The following is a 24,463-nucleotide window of genomic DNA, read 5'->3' as shown; positions in this document are numbered from 1 at the left end:
GAGAATTGTAGTATTGCAAGATCTGGAGCCATCTCTGCGCCAAGCTACAAATCCCACAGTTTCCTAGCCCTGAGCCAAGGCAGTTAAAGTGCTGTCGGAGTGTATTCAGTTCAAGTGGCGCATTAATCTTACAGTGTAGATCAGGCATGGGCAAGCTTGGGTCCTCCAGGTGTTTTGGACTTCAACTCCCACCATTCCTAACAGCCTCAGGCCCTGAAAGGGCCTGAGGCTGTTAGGAATGGTGGGAGTTGAAGTCCAAAACACCCGGAGGACCCAAGTTTGCCCATGCCTGGTGTAGATCTACTGTCTATGATTCTGGAGCCCAGGTTTCCAATTCCTTCTGGGTTATGGAAGTTCTCCTTGGGCGCGTCACACTCTCTCAACCTCAATGTTTGAGAAAGAAGCGGCGAAGCGAAAGAAGGACACGCGGGGAGCATCGGGGAGTCCAGACACGTGTCTGGACCCCCGATGCGCGTTTAGGATCCGCGCCCTCCCGCTTCCCATCAGCTTCAGTCTGTGCGACATCCTAGCAAATATTGACAGTGTGGACGTCGGGATTCTTTATTTTGCTTTCGCTCGAGGCTTTGGAGAGGCCCGGATGGAGAAAGAGAGAAAGCAAAAGAGGAAAAGGTGGGGAAGAGAGGCAATCCATACCTTCCTTCTCCTAGGTCGAATCGATCCTGCGTCAATATCTGAATTGATGGCAACTCCATGAATTCTATAAGCTTTTCTTTATGCAAGGAATAATCAGAAGTAGTTTACGATGGAAACCTGGGAGTTGGCATTTGACAACTTCTTCTCTGTCAAGGGGGCCTGGGGTGGCTCACCAAACTACAACTCCCATAGCATGGAACCAAGGCAGCTTAAAGGAGCATCATGCGGCATTCATTCTGCATGGATTGAAACTATGGGTTTTAAAAGATTTCATTCTGTTTTAATGTTTGTCTGTTTTAGATTTTGAAATGCTGAGGAAAAAGTGGGGTATAAATAAACATTGATAATGATAAGGATAATATTAATGATTCTACAGTTTAGATTTGAGTCTGTTGTAGAGAGAGAAAGCTGGGTATAAATAAACATAATAATAATAATAATAATAATAATAATAATAATAATAATAATATAAATTGTTGAATGCTTTCGTGGCCGGAATCACTGGGTTGTTGTAGGTTTTTTCGGGCTATATGCCATGTTCTAGAGGCATTCTCTCCTGACGTTTCGCCTGCATCTATGGAAAGCATCCTCAGAGGTAGTGAGGTTGCTTTCCATAGATGCAGGCGAAACGTCAGGAGAGAATGCCTCTAGAGCATGGCATATAGCCCGAAAAAACCGACAACAACCCAATAATACAAACAATAACAAGGATGATAATAATTCTACTGTTTAGATTTGAGTCTGTTGTGGAGAAAGAAAGCAGGATATAAATAAACAACAACAACAATAATAAGATGATAATAATAATTCTGCTGTTTAGATTTGAGTCTATTGTGAATAGAGAAAGCAGGGTATAAATAAACATAATAATAATAATAATAGGGATGATAATAATTCTACTGTTTAGACATGAGTCTGTTGTGGAGAGAGAAAGCAGAATATAAATAAACATACTACTACTACTATTACTACTAATAAGGATGATAATAATAACTCTACTGTTTAGATATGAGTCTGTTGTGGCGAGAAAAAGCAGGGTATAAATAAATATAATAATAATAATAATAATAATAATAAATTTCTCCCCCAAGATGAAACTCCAAACATGCAGAGAGGCCTTTTCACACCACAGTGATAACAATACCTGCCATGGAAATGTCCCATAGAACCTCATGACTTGCAAAGCTGAAAGTGCATCATCTACACACTGTAGAATCAATGTAGTTTGCCGCCGCTTTAACCGCCATGGCTCAATGCTATGGAAGAATGAGAGTTTTAGTTCAACAAGGTCTGTATCCTTCTCTTCCAAAGAGTGCTGGTGCCTCACCAAACTGGTTCCAAAGCGCATTAATTCTTACAGTGTAGCCGCACCCAAAATTTCCCTTCTCCTAATCTACACCCATCGATTCAAATCAAAGGAAAGCAAGCTCTCTCTGGACATGCCACATATATATAAATCCAATTTTCCTAGTTTCCAACAGACTTCACAATCTCTGAGGATGCCTGCCACAGAAGTGGGTGAAACGTCAGGAGAGAATGCTTCTGGAATATGGCCATACAGCCCGGAAAACTCACAACAACCCAAGCTCGCACCATTAATATAAATTATCCTAATTATAATCATATAATCCGCGCAAGATCAATGATAACAAGCCTTTAAATAACAAGATTTTTCCCTCCAGTGTTTAATGCTTGTTTGGGGGGTGCTGAATGTATATGTCGTAAAATATCGTGACTTTTATTTTTGTACTAATTGTTCAATCCCGTTGTGATGCCGCTCACATGTTTACAACATAACAAAGCAAGATGTGTATGGGTTCATGCGGGGGACGACTACGTATTGGAGCAAACTTGAACTCGTTTTCGTGATTTAGAACATCCTTACAAAACCAAACATGTGTCTGATGACTTTCAACGTGTCTTTTAGGTCCTACAAGTCTGTTATTTCCTTAAATTACTTTGAGCGCGCTCTCAAATACTGACAGCCTGCCTTCTTGTCCGCACTGGCTGCGCGAAACGAGTTGATTCCGCGGTAGCTGCTTCCTTTGGTGTGCTTGGAACTCAGGTCCCTTCCCTGCCTAGTGCGCATGCGCTTAGCTTTTCTCTGTGTGTCCGAGTGATAGTAGTAATAGCCCTGTAATCAGCTGCGGGTCTTCCTTCTCTCTTTCAGAGCTGCCGCCGCCGCTGTCTCCACATCGCCCCTTGTGGCCACTTCTGAGCAGACCGCAGAGCGCATCGTGCGGCTCAAAGCAAGGAAGGAGCCCCTCTTCCTCCTCCCCGGGCACCATGAACCCCACCATCGTCTTCAACAAGCTCAGCAGCCAAGTACTCTTCGAGGACAGCGGCGCCTCGGAGAGGGAGCGGGGCGGCGGGCGGCCCTTTGGGGGCGTCCTGGAGGTCTCCCCGCATCACCCCGAAGTCCTCCTCCCGGACAGACCCTCCATCAAGGACAACCTCAGCCTCAGGCACCGCAGGACAGGGTAGGAACGGGGTGGGGTGGGGACATGATTCTGCTGCTGGGAACTGCAAATCCCAGCACCCCCTGCCCAGCAGGATCAATCAACCAGCGTTTGGGAAAATTGGGAAGCTGATTCAGGTCTGCAGCTCTTATCATCCTCTGCCTAGTGTGCTCAACCAAGCAGGGCTGTGTTGTGTGTGGTTTAGGGAATTGCAGCTTTTTGAGTCGTTTTGCAGAGAGATAGGGGTTGAGAGATCGATCCTGGTGAGAACTACAACTCCCCAAACCCTCCTACCAAGCAAGGACAATCACCCAGATTGCTCTCACTGACTTTTTGGGAATTGTAACTTCTCAGATCTCTTAGGTACCATCTACACAGCCGAATAAAACCTCATATTGTCTGCTTTGAACTGGGGTATATTGATTGATTGATTGATTGATCAATTGATTGGAGCCCCCGGTGGCGCAGTTGGTTAAAGCACTGAGCTGCTGAGCTTGTTGACTGGAAGGTCGCAGGTTCGATTCCGGGGAGCGGTGTGAGCTTCCGCTGTCAGCCCCAGGTTCTGCCAACCTAGCAGTTCGAAAACATGCAAATGTGAGTAGATCAATAGGTACCGCTCCGGCGGGAAGGTAACGGCGTTCCATGCAGTCATGCCAGCCACATGACCTTGGAGATGTCTACGCTGGCTCTTCGGCTTAGAAATGGAGATGAGCATTTATTGAAATGGAGATGAGCACCAAACCCCAGAGTTAGAAATGGAGATGAGCATCTACTTTATTTTAACGACTGTATAATATGAAAAATTCAATAAAGAATATTTGAAAAAAAAGAAAAGAAATGGAGATGAGCACCACACCCCAGAGTCCGACACGACTGGACTTAATGTCAGGGGACAATGTTTACCTTTACCTATATTTTTAATTTTATTTATTTATTTCCAGCATTTCTACCCCGTCCTTCTCAACCCCCGAAGGGAGACTCAGGACGGCTTACATTTGGCACAATTTGATGCAATTAAATATAACAAAGCAATATAACAACTAAAACAATAAGTAGAACATTAATTAAAACAATGAAAACAGTATTAACTACCGTATCACCATATATGGCAGTGTGGACTCAGATAACCCAGTTCAAAGCAGATAAGGGCACCGCAATTGAAGGGAGATGTTGATAAGCTGGAATGTCTCCAGAGGAGGGTGATTAAAATGATCAAGGGTCTGGAGAACAAGCCCTATGAGGAGCGGCTTAAAGAGCTGGGCATGTTTAGCCTGCAGAAGAGAAGGCTGAGAAGAGACATGATGAGGTTCATGTGTAAATATGTGAGGGGAAGTCATAGGGAGGAGGGAGCAAACTTGTTTTCTGCTGCCCTGGAGACTAGGACGCGGAATAATGGCTTCAACCTACAGGAAAGGGGATTCCACCTGAATATTAGGAAGAACTTTCTGATTGTGAGAGCTGTTCAGCAGTGGAACTCTCTGCTCCAGAGTGTGGTGGAGTCCCTTTCTTTAGAGGCTTTTAAACAGATGGTCATCTGTCGGGGGTGCTTTGAATGCAATTTTCCTGCTTCTTGGCAGGAAGTTGGACAGGATAGCCCACAAAATCTCTCCCAACTCTAGGATTCTATGATATTGAGGGATTTTCTGCCTTGGTATTCTGGGTTTTAGGGCTGTGTGGGAGGGCCTTTAGTTGCAGGGAGCATGGGAGATTGATTTTGGTTGGGACTGCAAATCCCAGAATCCCCTGCCTGGTGTGCTTAATCAGCCAGAGCTGGGTGTGTGCTTGACTTTTTTGGAACTGTGATTTCTTCACTTAGGGTGCCTCTGCCTTCTGAAATGAATGTAGTATAATCCCCTTGTAGTTGCCATGGCTCAATGTGATGGGATCATGGGAGCTGTAATTTGATAAGGCCTTTAGCCTTCCCTAAGGCCTCACCAAGCTACAGATCTCAGGATTCCATAGCATTGTGACTCTTTTGGAATTGTCACTTTTCAAATCTTCTTGGGTACGTCTGCACCAGACATGGGCAAACTTGGGCTGTTTGGGTGTTTTGGATTTCAACTCCCACCATTCCTAACAGTCTCAGGCCCCTTCCTTTTCCCCCTCAGCCACTTAAGTGGCTGAGGGGGGAAAGGAAGGGGCCTGAGGCTGTTAGGAATGGTGGGAGTTGGAGTCCAAACACCTGGAAGGCCCAAGTTTGCCCATGCCTGGTCTACATCCTCAGAGTCAGCATGTGTGAAGAAGTCTGCTGCTGTTTCTTGCCTGCTGTTTCTTTCTCTGACGTCCTATAGATTTCTTCATACCTTGGTTACTTCAAGTTTCTAAACTCAGCCTCCTTGGATTAGTCGGAACTAATCCCCATGAAATTGAATTCGATTTCCATTTATGTTTTGAGATTGCCTTCGCCACGCACATTTTGCAAAGATGCAAATCCCACGGTTGCATTCAAGAGGCTTGCTCCAAAGGACCTTTTGTAAAAACCTAAGATTGGAAAGTCAGCTTTGTGTATCAGTGTGTACAGGTGTGTTGTTGAAGGCTTTCATGGCCGGAATCACTGGGTTGCTGTGAGTTTCCTGGGCTTTATGGCCATGTTCCAGAAGCACAGATATATAAACCTCACTTTCCTAGTTTCTAACAGACCTCACAACCTCTGAGGATGCCTGCCATAGATGTGGGTGAAACGTCAGGAGAGAATGCTTCTGGAACCTGGCCAGACTGCCCGGAAAACTCACAGCAGCAACCCAATGTACAGGATTAGAGTCCTATATTTTTTTGTTTTCATAGCTAACTGCATGGGCCTTTTTGTGTTGTTGAAAACCTATTCCACACTGTGTGTATATGTGTACAAGTTACCTGTCGACACTATGAATTTCATAAGGTTTTCTTAGGTACAAAACACTCAAAGGTTGTTTTGCCATGTGGTTTGGAATGTGGCATCTGGTTATAGCATCTGGTATTCATTGGTGGTCTCCCATCCAAGTACAAACCTGGACTGATCCCATTTAGCTTCCATGATTAGATGGGATCTGTTGCCTTTAGGATATTTAAGCCCATTGTTGTCTATATATCATTTTTCAATTGTACTTGTGGTTTTGTGGCATTGAGTTTTGCCTTGTAAACCACTTCAAGTCACCAGAAGGCTGAGAGGGGCGGTATACAAGTATAGTAAATAAATAAAAGTCTATATGTCATGTTAAATGAAAGCGAATGAGCTGGGACATTGTAGTCCTTTACACACTCATCCAAGAGTATTGAACTGATTTGATTTGCAACCAAGTAGAAACAATTGAAAGATAAATTAAGCCAAATGAACTAAGGATTTTTTTTTCCATGTCAGGAGCGACTTGAGAATCTGCAAGTCGCTTCTGGTGTGAGAGAATTCGCTATCTGCAGTGATGTTACCCAGGGGATGCCTGGATATTTTACCATCCTGTGGTAGACTTCTCTCATGTTCCTGAGTGTGAAGCTGGAGCTGACAGATAGGAGCTCATCCTGCTTTCCAGATTTAAATTGCCGACCTTTCCGTCAGCATTCCTGCCAGCATAAGGGTTGAACCCATTGTGGCACCGGGAGCTCCTACTAAGGAAAGTGATAGCATTATTATAGGCTGAATATCCCTTATCCAAAATGCTTGGGGCCATAAGTGTTTTGGATCCCCCACCCTATTTTGGAATATTTATATTTGCATATATGTGCATTATGAGATTATGAGAAGGGACTCAAGTCTAAATATGAAATTCATGTATGCTTCATATACATGTTCTAGCTTGAAAGTAATTTCATACACAATATTTTAACAAATTTGTGCACAAAGATGGTGTGCATTGGACCAGCATAAAGCAGAGGCATCAATATTTCAGTTACTCACATGGACAGTTTTGGATTTTGGAGTATTTTGGAATCCTGGATAAGGAAAGCTCAATCTGTATTACGTAGTAAGGATGCAACAGTAATTTGGGAATGGCTAACACAGAGTTCATTGACTTTAAAGTACAGGAGAAAATTATTGCTACTTATAGTTTTTGCCTGGCTTTTAGACCACCTTAGAAGTTGTCAAAGGCTTTCATGGCTGGAATCACCGGGTTACTGTGAGTTTTTCAGGCTGTATGGTCTTCCAGAAGCATTCTCTCCTGACCTTACAGCCTTTGAGGATACCTGCCATAGATGTGGGTGAAACATCAGGAGAGAATGCTGCTGGAACATGGCCATACAGCCTGGAAAACTCACAGCAACCAACCTTAGAAGTGTTTTTCTTTAAAAGACTGTTAACTGCGAGTTTATTCAATTTTCCAATTTCTTATGATATTGATAACATACTTTTATATTAACTGCTGTAGCGTTAATCCAGACACAAAGTGTTCTCATTGCAGGGCCTGATCCCTATCTTTAACCCACTCAATTATGTGTCCCAATTAAAAAAAAGTTCTTCTACGTATTAAGAAATACACAAAAAGCATGTTGGAAGGCCGTTCAGCAAGATCATTCTAGACATCTTTCTGTACGAGTGAATGAAATGAAAGAGACTGAAGAATAAACATGTGTTAGATCTGATTGCACGTCTGTGACAAATTGCTAAATACTGTAATTACGAGAATGTGCTTTGAGGGACTTTCTGAATCTAATAGACTTGGAGAGAGAAAATATTCTTATTGCAGAATTGCCAGTTACTGGCTACTGCTTCTTAATAGAATTTCAGGTTGGCAAGATGGGGTTATTGTGTTTCGTGGAGATGTTATTACCAGCTGATCCAGGTAGACTTAGATTTCAAATTAAATAGTAAAAGGCAAGAAGCCCAAGAGACTTAAAGGTGAGGCATTATGGTGGTGGGAAGATGTAGCCTGAGAGCAACACCTTCTGGAAAAAACGTAGTATTACAATACCTTGAATATTTTGTTGAAGAACATGACCTCTGGACATCTCAGGCCAGGTAGGTAGTCTATGTCCTCCCAGAAGAGCTCAATTCAACAATGGCCAAAGACGGTGGGTGTATCTACACTGTAGAATTAATGCAGTTTGGTGCTACTTTGACTGCCATGGCTCAATACCGTGGACTCAAACAACTACAAGGTCTTTGGTCTTCTCTGCCAAAAAATCCCGCTGCCTCACCAAACTACAAATCCCAGGATTCCATAGCATTGAGCCATAATAGTTAAAGTGGTGTCAAATTACATTAATATTACAGTGTAGCTCAGTGGTTCTGTGGGTCCCCAGGTGTTTTGACCTACAACTCACAGAAATCCCAGCCGCTTCACCAGCTGTTTGGATTTCTGGGATTTGAAGGCCAAAACATCTGGGGACCCACAGGTTGAGAACCACTGGTGTAGATGCATTCCATGTGAACCATGTCCTGCATCCTGAAACATCTGGATATATATTCCAGTATAGGAGAATGGAAGGTGGACAGTTCTGGCATATAGGACACAATTCATTGATGAGGGTTTTTTTTTTTAATTTACACCCCAATTGAAATAAATAGGAACTGTCCGTGAGAAGCCATCACACATTTCATATACCGCTGAATAAACAGGGACATTATGTCTTCACTTCCGAGGGACATAAATCTTTGCCTATTTCATCCTTGCATGCAAGGACAAATAATTTCCATAACTTTCTCCCTGTTTTTCCCCAAGAGAAAACATTTTTACATAGTATTTTCTTTGTATTTGCCTATCCAAAAGTGCTCCAGAATATTATTTATTACACAAAAACATAATCAGTAGGGTTTTTTTTCTGAACAAAAACATATTGTTGGTTTGGAAAGTGTTTTCAATATGACAAAAACGTATTTGCAATGTCATAATACATTGGAGTATTTTATGATGTATGAATATCAATGCACAAAAAGGTTGCTGCTGTGTTACTCTTTCCAATTGGATTTCTCAAACCTTTTCTTGCCTTGGAATGAAAACAGAATAACAGCATTATTGTTGTGTAATGCATATGGGCTCCAAGTTGTATGTCATTTTTGTGCATTTAGTTGTTTAGAATGCTATGGTTTTAAATGTATGCCATTTTTTGCATGTGTATGCCTTTAAGTCCCCTATCAGTTTATGGCAGTGGTTCTTAACCTGCGGGCCGCGGACTACCAGTAGTTCCCAAGAGTGAAAATCTGGTCCACGAGCCTCCTTCGTCTTTATTGATTTACTTATTTATTTCCTCTCCTTTTGCGCTGCCTGCCACTCCTTCCCTGTCGCTGACCATGGCATATGTTCTGTATCAGAAACTAGAGCTGATGTGGTCTATCAAATGCAATTTTCTGAATCAGCACCCCAAACTGAATCTGAAGTTGACCAAAAACTGATTCATAGCCTTTTTGGTACTAATGTTGGAGAGTGGCCGCTGGTCAAAGTGGTCCTTGGTTAAATAGTCCCTGGTCAAGTGGTCCCTGGTCAAAGTGGGTGGTCCCTGGTCCAAGTGGTCCCTGGTCAAATTGGGTGGTCCCTGGTCAAAATGGTCCCTGGTCAAGTGGTCCCTGGTCAAAGTGGGTGGTCTCTGGTCAAAATGATCCCTGGTCAAAATGGTCCATGGTCAAAGTGGTCCCTGGTCAGAGTGGTCCCTGGTCAAAAAAAGGTTGGGAACCACTGGTTTATGTCAATCCCATACGTTTCATGGGGTTTTCTGAAGAAAGCTATATTCAGTTCCATCCTTAGACTTATAGCCTACAGCACCTGTTGTTTGTTGGTGGTCATCCATCCAAATACTAATCAGGACTGATCCTGCTTCGTTAATGAGATCAGACAGGATCTTAACTTACCTGGGTATAAATCTTACTAAAACAGTGGAGCTACCTTTCCAGTGAAGGAAGGACTGTATAGTACTTCTTATTTCTCTGGAAAAATCAATGCATGCCTCAAAGAAGAGAATAGATTGTTGACATTTTATGTGGAATGGTTTTCTGTTGATACGGGAATGTGCAAGCATTCCAGCCGGCAAACCTTTTCCTTTGCTTGGTGAAGACCTCCACTGCATCGCTAAGAGATTCCACATTGCCCATCACGTGTGTCAAGCATATTAATTGCATGTCATTGCTGGATTGTCTGGAAAGGACACATTTAGTTCCACTTGCGATGGGTCTGATGTTGATGCACAGATTCTTGTGCAACAATAGAAGGGTGGTGCTCTTGTGGCAGCCAGACCACAAACAGATGTCAGCCTGGGAACAGTGGAGAGAGAGAAAGGCAAGCGACTGCCACAATTTTTCAAATAGGCAAGTGTTCACGCTATTTGATATCAAAACAAGGTGAAGTTGGATCATATTTTGCTGTTTTAGTGTCTGTTCTAATCAAAGGCTGGAGAAGTTACTTTTTTATACAACTACTGGACTTCCTCTGCAGCAGTAGCACTTTTACATCTTGTCTATCCATTTTATTTAGTTTTAGTTTAGCTTGGCTTGATTTCTAAGCCACTTTTCCACATTGGACCATCTCTCCCGCAGCTCATAATCAACTACAGATTTAGGGAGTGACAGTTCCCAAAGTTCCCCACCAAATACTGATCAGACATAGAGAGCCACGTAGCTTTGGTGAGGGAGTGGGGTCTTGTGTCTTAGAATCGTGTTTCAGGATATTGCACCTTTTCAATGAGATGCATTTAAAAGCAGATGTTGTACCTTGAGATCATTGACCAAACATGTGCCTGGCACTATTTGATTATTTGTACATTTTATATTTTGTCTTTCCACCAAGGAAGTCAAGGTGTCTTATATGGCAATTCTCCAAATCTCTTTTCAAAGCTTCACAACAACACTGTGAAGTAGTAAATCTTTAAATGTAATGACTAAGAACAACACTCAAAAACAGGGGAATTCCAGACAAGAAATCATCAACTCCCAACAAAGGATTCCCCCAGGCAGAAAGCAGCCAAGCTTTGATGCTGCAAAGCTACTCAATACTAATCAAGGTGAACAATTGCAATATTCACACTTGCTTCAATCAGACAAAAGTCCTTTCTCCCACCCTGGACATTCCACAGATATATAAACCCCACTTGCCTAGTTTCCAACAAACCTCAAAACCTCTGAGGCTGCCTACCATAGATGTGGGTGAAAAGTCAGGAGAAAATGCTTCTGGAACATGGCCATACACCACGGAAAACTCACAGAAAGCCAGTAATGTCTGAGATTGTTCAAAAAGAGTTTGAATTCAGGTATAAGCCAACCCTAATATAAGTCAAGGCACCTGATTTTACCACAAAAAAACCTGGGAAACATATTGACTTGAGTATAAGCTGAGGGTGGGAAATGCAGCAGCTACAGGTAAATTTCAAAATAAAAATAGATACCAATAAAATTATATTAATTGAGGCATCAGTAGGTTAAATGTTTTTGAATATTTATGCCAAACTGTAATTTAAGATAAGACTGTCCAACTCTGATTAAACCATTATTTTAACCTTCTTAAATGTAAATGTGCCTATGTATCCTTCCAATAATAACAGAGTAAAATAATAGATATAAGAAAAATAATAATAGAGTAAAATAATGGAAATGTAATAATCATAGAGTAAAATAAAAATTAATAATAACAATAATAAATAGAAAAAATAATCAATGCAATGATAATAGAGTAGAATAATAAATGTAATAAAAATAAGGATAGAGTAAAGCAATATAAATGTATTTTTTTCATGTCAGGAGCTACTTGCAAAACTGCAAGTTGCTTCTGGTGTGAGAGAATTGGCAGTCTGCAAGGACGTTGCCCAGGGGACGCCCAGATGTTTTGATGTTTTATCATCCTTTTGGGAGGCTTCTCTCATCCGCGCTCTCCTCAGATTCGAACCTGCGACCTATCGGTATGCACTGACTGGGATGCCGTGAGTGCTATTGTTAGGTAAAAGTAGGTAAAGGTTTTCCCCTGACATTATGTCCAACCGTGCCTGACTCTGAAGCGTTAGTGCTCATCTCCATTTCTAATCCAAAGAGCCGGCATTGTTCATAGACACCTCCAAGGTCATGTGGCCGGCATGACTGCATGGAGCGCTGTTACCTTTCCACCGGAGCGGTACCTGTTGATCTACTCACATTTGCATGTTTTCGAATTGCTAGGTTGGCAATCTGCTCCCCAGATTTGGACCTCCAACCTTTTGGTTAGCAAGTTCAGCAGCTCAGCGGTTTAACCCACTGCACCATTGGGGGCTCCACTGTTACTGTTAAGTGTGCATAATGCTGGGTTAAAGCCAGTCAGTGTGTCCAGTTGGTTTCTCTTTTACTTTTAGAAATCATTTATTGTGCATTACTTTTGTAAGCCCTAATGATGACATAATACATTCATTTTTAAAGGCAGAGTTGAAGTTACAGGGACATTATATTCAAGTTCAGCATACGTGATGGACTTCTCACTCTGGCTTAGGCCTCATCCGACCAAAGATTTCCAGTTTCTCCAAAAAATCTATTAATAGGGGAATTTTCCCTTTATCTCTGCAGACCTTTTTTACATGTTGGAAGAGGCTAAAGAGTTTCATCAAGTACCAAATGTTTTCTGTTAGCAAATACTGTTTTGTCTGCATTTAAAAAATGCTTCCAAGGACAGGCAATGTTTCAACAGCTTCCCAATACAAGGGGGAAGGCCCCTTACTTTCTCTGCGTGAGTTCCAGACCTGCAGTACCATTCAAACTTATTGAAACCTACACACTTGGCAGGTTCTTTGCCTCATTCTCTAAGCCATGGCCTTGAGTTTTTGTTTGCTTATTTGTTTGCTTCTTACAGTGTTATTTTGATGAATATGTAGATGTTGTTATGGTTAGTCTGGATGGCTTTCCAACTTAGGCCAGGAGAGAAAAAAATTAAACAGATGGAGATAAGCCAAGCGGCTCTCTGTTTGTTTGTTGTAGTCCGCAAGCGTGTTTCTCTGCACAAACTAGAGAAGTGATTATATGTTGTTTGCACATCTGTCCTCTCTCATATGCCTGTACTTTAAAAACATATTTTGAAAGACGATATACATCTGCTTTCCAGTTATTCCATCAGATATGTTTAGAAAGCAGAAGAAGGAACACTTTGATTTTGGCTTTGGACTCCAACCCTCAGAAGTCTCTGCAACCATGGGCATCATCATCCAAAGCATGTAGAGAAGCCCTTCCTTGATATAAATAACTGTTGGTTTTATGCCCTGCTATTTAAAAAGTCTGTCTGGCCAAGGGAGAAACATTGGACCAAACAGACTTTTACTCTGGTGCAAAGTGTTTTTCATTGATGTTGCTTCTGATTATTGATTTTTTTTCTGTGTGTGTGTCAGGAGTGACTTGAGAAACTGCAAGTTGCTTCTGGTGTAAGAGAATTGGCCGTCTGCAAGGACGTTGCCCAGGGGATGCCTGGATGTTTTTGATCTTTTACCATCCTTTTGGGAGGCTTCTCTCATGTCTCCGCATGGGGAGCTGGAGCTAACAGAGGGAGCTCATCCACATTCTCCCCGGATTCGAACCTGCGATCTGTCAGTCTTCAGTCCTGCCAGGACAAGGGTTTAGTACACTGTGCCACCGGGGCTCCATCTGATTATTGATGATACTAATGGACAGATTGAAAAATATGCACACTGGGAGCAATAATGGATCAATCAGTGGAAGACTGAAACTCTGTACATATTAGAGATGGAAAGAACATTGAAAAAAACTTGAAAAATTGTTGGAAAATTGTTGTTTTTTTTTAAGTTTTGAAAAACTCGACGAGAAGAATCCAGGACCAATAAGAATTTTCATACTTTGGGGCTTCTTTCTGTTCAGAAAAGGCTGTTTTCTGATCTGAAAATGATTCCACACAAATATAGTTTCTGCACAAAAAATTCTATGTCACATACAGAAAGTGTCATAATTAGGGATTTGTGTTGTCAAAGGTTTTCATGGCCAGAATCACTGGGTTGCTGTGAGTTTTCCAAGCTGTATGGCCATGTTCCAGAAGCATTTTCTCCTGATGTTTTGCCCACATCTATGGCAGGCATCCTCAGAAGTTGAGGGGTCTATTGGAAAATATGCAAGTGAGGTTTATATATCTGTAGAATGTCCAAGGTGGCAGAAAGAACTCTTGTCTGCTTGATGTAGATGTGAATGTTGCAATGGGCCATCTTAATTAGGATTTAATGGCCTTTCAGTTTCAAAGCCTGGCTGGTTGCTGCCTGGAGGAATCCTTTGTTGGGAGGTGCTTAGCCTGCCCTAACACAGCAGCCCAATTAGGGATTTTTTGGCATACCGTTTTGTGAAGAAAATATAAATTTTTTTGCACAGAAAAAGCCGTTTCTTATGTAGAACAGTATTGTATTCTGTGTTTTATAGAAAACCACAATATGTGAAAATTGTGCAGAATAAGTCCCAATTATGAATCAAATTTGAAAGATGTTGGGTTTTTTACAGATGTTCTTGTAATGGGAAAGAAATTCCTAAAACGATTCATTGCTTGGTTTGAAAAGAAAAGTCTTGCACCTAGTAAAGTATTGTATCACTGGGTTGCTGTGAGTTTTCCATGTTGAATGACCACGTTCCAAAAGCATTCTCTCCTGACGTTGTGCCTTTTCTATGGTAGGCAACCTCTGAGGATGCCTGCCATAGATGTGGGTGAAACATCATGAGATAATACTTCTGGAACATGGCCATACAGGCCAGAAAACTCAAAACAACCCAGTGATTCTGGCCATGAAAGCCTTTGACAACATATATCACTAGTGCAGAGCTAAGTGGGAATCATTGATACTGAGTACAATGCAATTTACTTATGAGTAAACAAGCACATGGATGATTGCGCTGCTTGTCCAGCTTCCTTTAAATGTGGAAAAGGTCTAACGAAAGTGATGGGATGTAAGGTGCACCTACACTGTTGAATTAATGCTGTTTGGCACCTCTTTAACTGCTATGGCTCAATGCTACGGAATCCTGGGATTTGGTGTTTGGCAAGGCACCACCACTCTTTAGCCTTATAAAACTACAAACCCGTGTTTCCATAGCGGTTGAAGTGATGTCAAACTGCATTAATTCTACAGCATAGATGCACCTGAAGTTAGATGTATCTACACTGTAGAATTAATGCAGTTTACTCTACTAGCATCAGTCTCAAGCAGTCACAGCCAACGCCAACTAGATTGGCAGTCTAGTTTAGCACATTTGGTGTTTGTGTGTTTAGGCTGTTCTAGGGTCGTTATGTTGAAGTTTTGGGCACCAAATCAGAAAATATCAAAAAAATATGTAACAGAACTGAACAATGAGAGTATCAGTTTCATTCAGCTGCCTATAATTTACTCTTCAATATCTATAAAAGTATCAGTGTTAATGTTTTCACAAGGCACACATTTTAAAATTTGGCATGTTAACTGAGACAAATGATTGCTTTATTATTAAGTCAATTGATAGCTACATCTCATAATAAATAGGCCCTACATTACTTAGCGGACTATACATTGCAATGGATGTATACAATATATACAAAAATGTACTTTTACAGCAATTCATAGCAAGAATTTGGAAAAGTTCTGGAGTTACTGCTGTGCTGGCTGGATGAATCTGAGAACTGTCATACAACAAAATAACTTTTAAAAAATCTTCTAGGCTTTCCCTGGCCGATGCTATGGAGTAATTACAATCCATTCTGGATTAATGTCTAAAAGGCTCTCTGCTCTGCTTTACAGTACACGGCAAAACAGTGGGAAGGTGAGACACAAACGCCAGGCGCTTCAGGACATGGCACGGCCATTGAAGCAGTGGCTCTACAAGCACCGAGACAATCCATACCCCACCAAGACAGAGAAGATTTTGCTGGCTCTTGGCTCGCAGATGACTCTAGTTCAGGTAAGAATGAGCCACATCGCTCTCACTCTCATTACATCTCTAAAGTCTAACTTTCTTGTCCATACCACTAGATGCAATTACAGAAGACCCATGCATTTCAAAATGTTGTCTGTTCCAAATCCTGATCCCATTGAAAGCAAGGAGACTGAGTTAAACGGCCCAAGTGGATGTGGTGGGTTGTCTTATGGCTTTCCTCCCAATAGCTTGTCAGTCAGCTTCCTCCCTCCTACCACCTTCAGTATTGGAATTGAGCTTAGATCAGTGGTTCTCAATCTGTGGGTCCCCAGGTGTTTTGGCCTACCCAGAAATCTCAGCCAGTTTTGTTGGAGCATGTAACAAACCAGTTAGTGTGTGTGTCAACTGTAAAATAAGATGCATGAAGCTGATTGGCTGGGGAGCTGGCTGAGCCTGGGACTGTTGGATACTGATACATTTTTAGACCTGTGCTATGCAGGTGCTTGTAGAGGGAAGCAGAGAGAGACAGAGTTTGGAGTTACTCTTGCTTCATGAGCTTCTGGAGGAAGATTCTTCACATGGGCAAAAAAAGACCATTTTAAATCTCCCATTAAAGGACATAATGCGAGTTGATGTAACCGATCACATGACTGTACATATGTTGTTCTGAATTACGAAGAGTAAACTACTAATTCTTTATTGATCATCTGTGTGGCATATTTTTCTTTCTCCTGCAATGCAGTGTGTGGACTGATCAAACGTGAACTATTTTATTTTACATTATGCCACATGTTTGCCAGCTGTTAGCTGGGAGTTGATGGCCAAAACATCTGGGGACCCACAGATTGAGAACCACTGGGTTAGATGGTAGCAAAGCATTTAGGATGATGGATTGAAGAAGGTGAAGGCAGTGTGTACAAGTTCCTTCTTTCTTATTTTACATTTGCTCTTGAAAAATCCTGAGGGAGGTTTCTGAAATGAATGAGGAATTCTCCCACAGTTTGCCTTTCGTAACACATTGTCAAATACTGAAGATCGACAACTAATCTTTTTGCAATGAAACTGATATTGGAGCATGGCTGAGGGAAAAACGAATTTGAGATAGTAAAGTGAAGCAGAGGTTCTCAACTTGAGGTCCTGGATATTCCAAGGGGACCACAGGTTAAAATCATGGAGAAAGGGACCATGGCACAAGTTTAAGGGCCCATAGAAAGAAGTGAGAAGTCAAGGAAAACACCATATTTTTTTATGAAGAGCACAATATGCACCCTGAGTTCCTCTGGGTAGATCGGGCAGAGTATAAATAAAGTTTTATTGTTGTTGTTATCATTATTTGAAACGCAACAAGATTAGTACACAGCAAACAAGATCACTATGCTGGTTGTTGTATTGGATCACACTTCCCAAGTGTCTAGGACTATGTGATGCATTGGTGATTATTATTATTATTATTATTATTATTATTATTTCTAAAATGTTTCCACAGATTTGGGATAAAACAAAATTGTTCTTCATGATATATCCCACTTTGTATTTGGTAGAATCATGTTTTAGTTATATGAATTCTTTACTCAGCCTAATGCGGAATTGCCTAAACATAATGGAGATGATCTTCAGTTATTCCTCACAGCAATAGATCTGGATATAAAAACATTGTTTCATATCATCAAGAGTCACACTGATGGAGAAATTGTTGAAATATAAACTTTATTTATTTATTTATTTATTGTCTTTTGTATGAATTATGTAATTATAATAAAACTCGCTCTATTTAAAAACAAAACATTTAAATTTACTGATAAGATGAAGGAGAGGGGCCACAGAAAAGAAACAAGGTCAGAAGGGGGCCACAATCTTGAAGGTTGAAGAAGACTGAAGAACACCAGAGTAGAGGGAGAAATAAATTATATAGAAAGAGGCGGATTTGAATCTCCTCATCCTAACGCCCTTTTCATTGTTTAATTTTGTACAACGTTGAATTTATTGTAGGGTTTTCAGAGGAAGTTTGCCATTGCCTTCCTCTGAGATTGAGAGATAGTGATTTGCATAGAATCACCCAGTAGGTTTTCATGACTGAGATGGGATTGAAAACTCTTGTTTTCCACAGTCTGACACTTAGACCACTTAGGCCCCTTCCACACTGCCCCTTTATCCCAGGATCTGATCCCAGATTATTTGTTTATCCCAGGTCACCTGGCAGTGGGGACTCCTGTTTTTTTTAATATCAGGATTGACTTGAAAAACTGTATGTTGATTCTTGTGTGAGAGCATTGGCTGTCTGCAAGGATGTTGCCCAGGAGATGCCTGGATGTTTTATCATCCTGTGGGAAGCTTCTCTCATGTGCCTGCATGAGAAGCTGGAGATGACAGATGGGAGCTCACTGCGCTCCCTGGATTTGAACTACTGACCTTTTGGTCAGCAGTTCTGCCGGCACAAGGGTTTAACCCATTGCGCTACCAGGGAGCAGATCCTGGGATCAGGGCAGTGTGGAGGGGGCCTTAAATTTCACTGGCTTCAGATTTAATAGTTACTTTTTGACACTATGGAAAATTTAAATGGTGAACAGGTGTTACTCCTGTTTTGAAGGATAGCTAAGCAGGAAATGTATGGCCATTTTTTTGGTCAAAACAGTAGTTAATACTAGCTCAGTAGTTTGTCTGCATGGGCTGCAAGGGGAGTTTTCATGGAAAAGCTGCAGAGAAGAAAGATGGTTGCTGTTGACTTCAAAGAGCTGCCTTTGAGAGTTAAGTTCTAGGGATACCTTGAGGATCAAGTTTTCTTCTATGCTTCTCCTGACTGCCTAAATAATGGGGAGACCACCAAGGTTTATGGCAGCCTTTCTGGAATGTTATCCTCAAAACACTGGTAGTGTTTACCTTCCTTTTATTTAAGGCTCTAAGATTCAGAGAGATTTATCTTTTACTTTGAGACTTCTTACAGGCCAAATGTCGAGTATTTCCTTCTAAACCCTGCATGTTTAATCTTTCATGGCTGTACGTTCCGTAGAAATAAAACGGCATGTTTTGCAGATGAACGTTTCCTCTGGATTTGTTTGCAGCCTTTTTAGCTGGCAAAAGCATGGGGTCCAAAAAACAAAATAATAATAAATAAAAAATCCAGATGCTCTTTCCACATTTTGCCCAGAAATGCTGTCACAGCTGTATGGAAACACATAAATCAAGGGAAATTAAAGCATGAAAATGGTCCAGATCAGATTATTGATTACAGAGAACCAGCCTTCAGAGTTACAAACCTTTTCAACATCACACCTGAGTGACTGTAGAATAAATCCACTGCACCCAACATGATTCAGACTGACATTTCATGTATTTCTGAGAATTGAGTTGTCTTTTCACATCCATTTGAAAAGTGTTTTGCATTCCAGATGATCAAACAGTGTTGCTGACTGGCTTTAATCTAACATCATCAAGTGCCAGGACACTTCTGGAGGGAATCAAAATAAAATGTCTTGTGCTGATTTGTATTTCCTAGTCCTACATTCTTGAAGCTTAGATTGGCCTCCTTCTCTTCCTATCATCCTATCCAATTCCTTAATGCTTTGCAGTGATCCTTTCACTCAGTTAGACTGGGGCAAGCAGCTTTGGGAGGCTAAGAGGGAGCTGCATTCCCTCTAGCACAGCGGTTCTCAACCTTCCTAATGCCGCGACCCCTTAATACAGCTCCTCATGTTGTTTTGACCCCCGACCATAAAATTATCACATTCAATACTGGGTTTTAACTTTGCTTTTGACATTGTTTCTTAATGCCTAAATGTATATGTTGATAATCTGACATTTGTACATTTTTGGTGCTGGTCATTGACTGAGAGAGAGAGAGCGAGAGAGAGAGAGATATCACCCCCCGTCTCTCTCACACACACATGCATAGATACATAAAATTATTTTCGTTGCTACTTCACAACCATAATTTTGCTACTGTTATGAATCATAATGTAAATATCTGATAATTCAGAATGTATTTACATTCACTGGACCAAATGTGGCACAAATACCTGATACCCCCAAATTTGAATACTGATAGGGTTGGGAGTGGATTGATTTTGTCATTTGGGAGTTATAGTTGCTGGAATTTATAGTTTACCTACAATCAAAGAACATTCTGAACTCCACCAATGATGGAGTTGAACCAGTCTTGGCACACAGAACTCCCATGACGAACAGAAAATACTGGAAGGGTTTGGTGGTCATTGAGTTTGAGTTTTGGAGTTGTAGTTCACCTACATCCAGAGAGCACTGTAGACTCAAAAATGATGAATCTGGACCAGACTGGGCAAGAATCCTCAATATGCCCAAATGTGAACACTGGTGAAGTTTGAGGAAAATTGACCTTGACATTTGGGAGTTGCAGTTGCTGGGATTTATAGTTCACCTACAGTCAAAGATCATTCTGAACCCCACCAACAATAGAATTGGGACAAACTTCCCACAAAGAACCCCCATGACTATTACAAAAGACTGTGTTTTCTGATGGTCTTTGGTAACCCCTCTGACACCCCCTTGCAACCCCTCAGGGATCCAGAACCCCAGGTTGAGAACTACTGCTCTAGCAGACTTTGGTAGGCTGTACCCCTTATCTTTCACTGTAAAAAAGTACTGAGCTCTGGAGGGCATTTTTGCCATATTTTTGTAATCTCCTAAACAATTTTAGATCCAAAAGAGACATAAATTAACTGGAACATGTGTGATTTTTGAAAAGGACATTTTTTTCAGGTCTAAAATGACACAAGAAGGCCCAGAATCTGGCAAAAATGCCCCCCACACCTCCAGAGAGCATTTCAGGGCAATTTTTTGTCCCCTTAGGGGCCCTGACTACAAAAATACCCTGGTGGCCTGCATGTGGCTGGCTACACTTAGCCCACCCATAAGTTAGACTAGCTTTGTATTTTAGCCCTAATTTTAAGTCAAGTTGGTCAAACCTTTCTTCCCATTGGGTTTGGTTCCTTTTCTACAAGGGGTGCTGGCCTTTGCTCAGCCATCAAAATCTAAGTTGTGCCAGTTTTAGACCAAAGGGAAGCAGCCACAGAGAAGCAGCCACAGAGAGTCTGGGAGATGCACCAATCATGCCTCCCACCCTTCTAGACCCAGTGTCAACTGGTGGCTTTCACATCAGTTTAGCAATGAATCCCAACTAGACTTTAGTCTGAACTTTACTGTCCTAGTTGGGTAGGTTTATCCCTAAAATGAGTTCAGAACTTTGGATAGCTCCTTTACCATTTGTACCGAAACCTGTATTATATTCATTGCCCCGCTACCATCACTATCTAGAAACCCAGTTAGTGATGGGAGTGGAAATCACCAGGCAGGTATCTTACAGTTTTGTGAATAATGGTTTGGAGGATAATGCCAGGTGGACGTTGGCATGTCTTGCTTTAGCTGTAAATCCTGCTTCTCAAGGTTTATTTCCATTCTTGGGTGTATGTGTGAGTGTTTCTGTATGCAAAACTAGATGTTGTATCTGTTTGTGTTTAACAGGGAATGGCTTTTTAGTCAAATCACCCATGTGGAATCAATGTAACGTTGCAGTTTATATTAGAGAGGATTCAGAAGACATCACAAATTAAGACTTTCTATTAGACATGCCAACTGTTGCCTCTCTCTGCTTAATCACTTCCTCCTTATTTTTGCTTTTTTGTTTTCACTTGTCTGTTTTTATTGTCTCTTGTCTGACTTTCTGTTTTTTAAAAACCTCTTGCTTTAGTTTAGTTCCACCCACGGTGCTATATACATGCAAGGCATTGATAAAAAAATTCAGATAGAAAGTTTAGATACCATTTTGCACTTTTCCTGAAACCAAGGAAGTTTCAGATGGCAGATTTCTGCAGAAATTCATGATGATCTGTACAAATCTATGAGGAGATAATACAATTTTTATAGTATCCATGTATAAATTAAGAAAAGGAATATATGCCCACAACCAAACACCTATTTACCTGTGGAATGGTATAATTTTTCAAACTTCCTCTTATTACAGTAGAGTCTCGCTTATCCAACATAAATGTGATTAGATAATAATAATAATAATAATAATCCTAGATTGGAACAAAGGTAGCTCACAACAGTTAAAACAACATACAGTAGAGTCTTGCTTATCCAACATTAGCAGACTGGCAGAATGTTGGATAAGCAAAAATGTTGGATAATGAGAGATTAAGGTAAGCCTATTAAATGTCAAATTACGTTATGATTTTACAAATTAAGCACCAAAACATCATGTTTTACTACTAATAGACAGAAAAAGCAGTTCAATACACAGTAACGTTATGTAGTAGTTACTGTATTTACGAATTTAGCACCAAAACAATGCAATGTATTGAAACAGTTGTGGATCCGGGCAAGAGGCAGACTGCGTTGGATAATACAGAACATTGGATAAGCAAAGGTTGGATAAGTGAGACTCTACTGTATTTATTTACTTTTATCCCTCTTTTCTCTGGTGAATGGGACTCAAAGCAGCAAACAAAATAGAAAAAACAAACTACATAATACAGAAAATCATCATCCCACCAACTCAGCATATAAACAATAAATCAACACATTGCATAAAACACAGATCACATAATATAAATAGCATAAAATAATCACATATATCATTATCACATTTGAGTCCCGTCTCAGGAGTTGAGAAGGATGGGGTACAAATGTTTGAAATAATAATAATAATAATAATAATAATATCATAAAAATTCCCAGAGCGCCGCTTTTGCCAGGCTGTAGTAAAAACCTCTTGTAGCTGTAAACTTTCTCGCTTTCAAATACTTTCCTTTAGCTCAGATAAAAGTGAACCCTATGGAAAGGAATTTCCTCTGTTGGAAACATACCACAGAACCATGCTGAAGGATCTAGAAAATGCTCAGAAAGTACACTTTTTTACTATTTCTAGATTCTCTGGAATGACTTTATTCTGTCAAAAGAATGTCATAAAATTGCACTGGAGGACCTAGAAAATACCTAGAGAGAGAGCATCATTTTAGTATTTCTAGATCCTTCAGGATTACTTTATGGTCAACGTCTGGCAGTAGCATGTCACAGAATTGCACTGGAGGACCTTGAAAATGCCCAGGGAAACAACAAAATGTTTTGGACATGTGTAAGTGAAATTGTGGGAATAGGTCCCCTGGATACAGGGGTCAAATGGTACATTCGAAAAATATATAGAAACAAAGGGGTGGTGCGTTGATATGTAAATAATGCCCATTGATTCAATGAATATGCTAGCTGGGTTGAAGAATACAATTTAGGGTATTAATAATCGAGCAAAATAGTATATGAACATCATTGTCATTTGTTGTTCATTTGTTCAGTCATCTCCGACTCTTCGTGACCTCATGGAACAGCCCATGCCAGAGCTCCCTGTCAGCTGTCACCACCCCCAGCTCCTTCAAGGTCAATCCAGTCACTTCAAAGATGCCATCCATCCATCTTGCCCTTGATCAGCCCCTCTTCCTTTTTCCTTCCACTTTCCCAAGCATTATTGTCTTCTCTAAGCTTTCCTTTTTTCTCATGATGTGGCCAAAGTACTTCATCTTTGCCTCTACTATCCTTCCCTCCAATGAGCAGTCGGGCTTTATTTCCTGAAGTATGGCCTTCATTGTCATTAAAACATTTAAAAAGTAATAATAATGGCCAGGTTAATGAAAAGGAGGAAAGGTAATAAATAATGTTGTTATTTTAATTATCGCAATTCCTGGCTAAGTCCAGAATTTCTAGAGGACCAAGGTTCCCCACTCCTCCCAGATACTGTAAGTTGCCTATCCCTATTCTAAATGAATTTTTGGTTGACTCTTTAAACAGGAACTTTTAAAGAGCTCCAGGCTTTGAAAGAAAACTTTGGAAAAGGAACACCTGGACTAAATTGGTTTACTACTGTACCTGCTTATGCTCATTCAACTGAAGCAAAGCTAATGGAACAGTGTGTAGAACATGTTCCTAGACTCCCACTTTGCCTCTTTTTTTTGCTTTACAGTTAGAAATTTTATATTCCTGAAACTACAGAACTTGAACAGGAAGCTATATCTGTCTAAAAGCCACAACCTATATTTATCTCTCCAATTAGTCTCCAATTTGGAGACTAGCAATTTGTCCTGCTAATTTGCAATGAATATGTCATGTTTTGATTTGCACTATTCCCATGGGGTGGATTTATTTTATTTTATATTTAGGTCTAACCATTCCTGTGAATTAAAAAAAAAGAAGAAGAAGTCTGAACATTCTTTCCACAAGGGGAAGTATGAATGGCTTTATTGTTAAATATGAAGCTATTTGCCATAGTATGACTAATGTACTGGTTCTGGGTTTCTGAGGCTCTTGTTATGTTCAAGTTTTTGTTCCAGACTTCCATAGGAAATATGTTTGTTCAGTAAAAAAGAATAGTTTGAGTCATTTCTCTCTGCAGCATTGCACAATTTGAAATACTATGTCACCAAACTTTAAAAAAAATAGGAAAAGATTAAATTATTTAAATTTGAATTGTTCACTTAGTGTAGTGCACCAAGATTGGGACAGCAGCTTTAGAACTAAACATGAGAAACTGTCGGGTTTCATCCCTTGACTGCAGAAGTCTTTGTGTCATCAAGTTTCTAGTCCTCAGCAAATATAGCTTGACTAGAAA

The 24,463-nt window shown here is 40.7% G+C and overlaps 1 protein-coding gene across 2 annotated transcripts in view; it reads left to right on the top strand.

Moving 5' to 3' along the window:
• Positions 1–24,463, top strand: part of MKX (mohawk homeobox) — a 74,522-nt gene that overhangs the window by 1,758 nt on the left and 48,301 nt on the right. For both annotated transcript variants that reach the window (XM_060782460.2, XM_060782461.2), the window contains exons 2-3: positions 2,825–3,134; positions 15,720–15,879. In XM_060782460.2, coding sequence (XP_060638443.2) covers positions 2,941–3,134; positions 15,720–15,879 — 354 coding nt within the window. In that variant the 5' untranslated portion in view covers positions 2,825–2,940. The remainder of the gene's footprint in view (positions 1–2,824; positions 3,135–15,719; positions 15,880–24,463) is intronic.

This window comes from Anolis sagrei, chromosome 6, assembly GCF_037176765.1.
Source record: "Anolis sagrei isolate rAnoSag1 chromosome 6, rAnoSag1.mat, whole genome shotgun sequence".
In the NCBI taxonomy this organism is placed as follows: Eukaryota; Metazoa; Chordata; class Lepidosauria; order Squamata; family Dactyloidae; genus Anolis; species Anolis sagrei.
The sequence above is the reverse complement of the archived record's forward strand: the minus strand, read 5'-3'. Positions and strand labels throughout refer to the sequence as shown.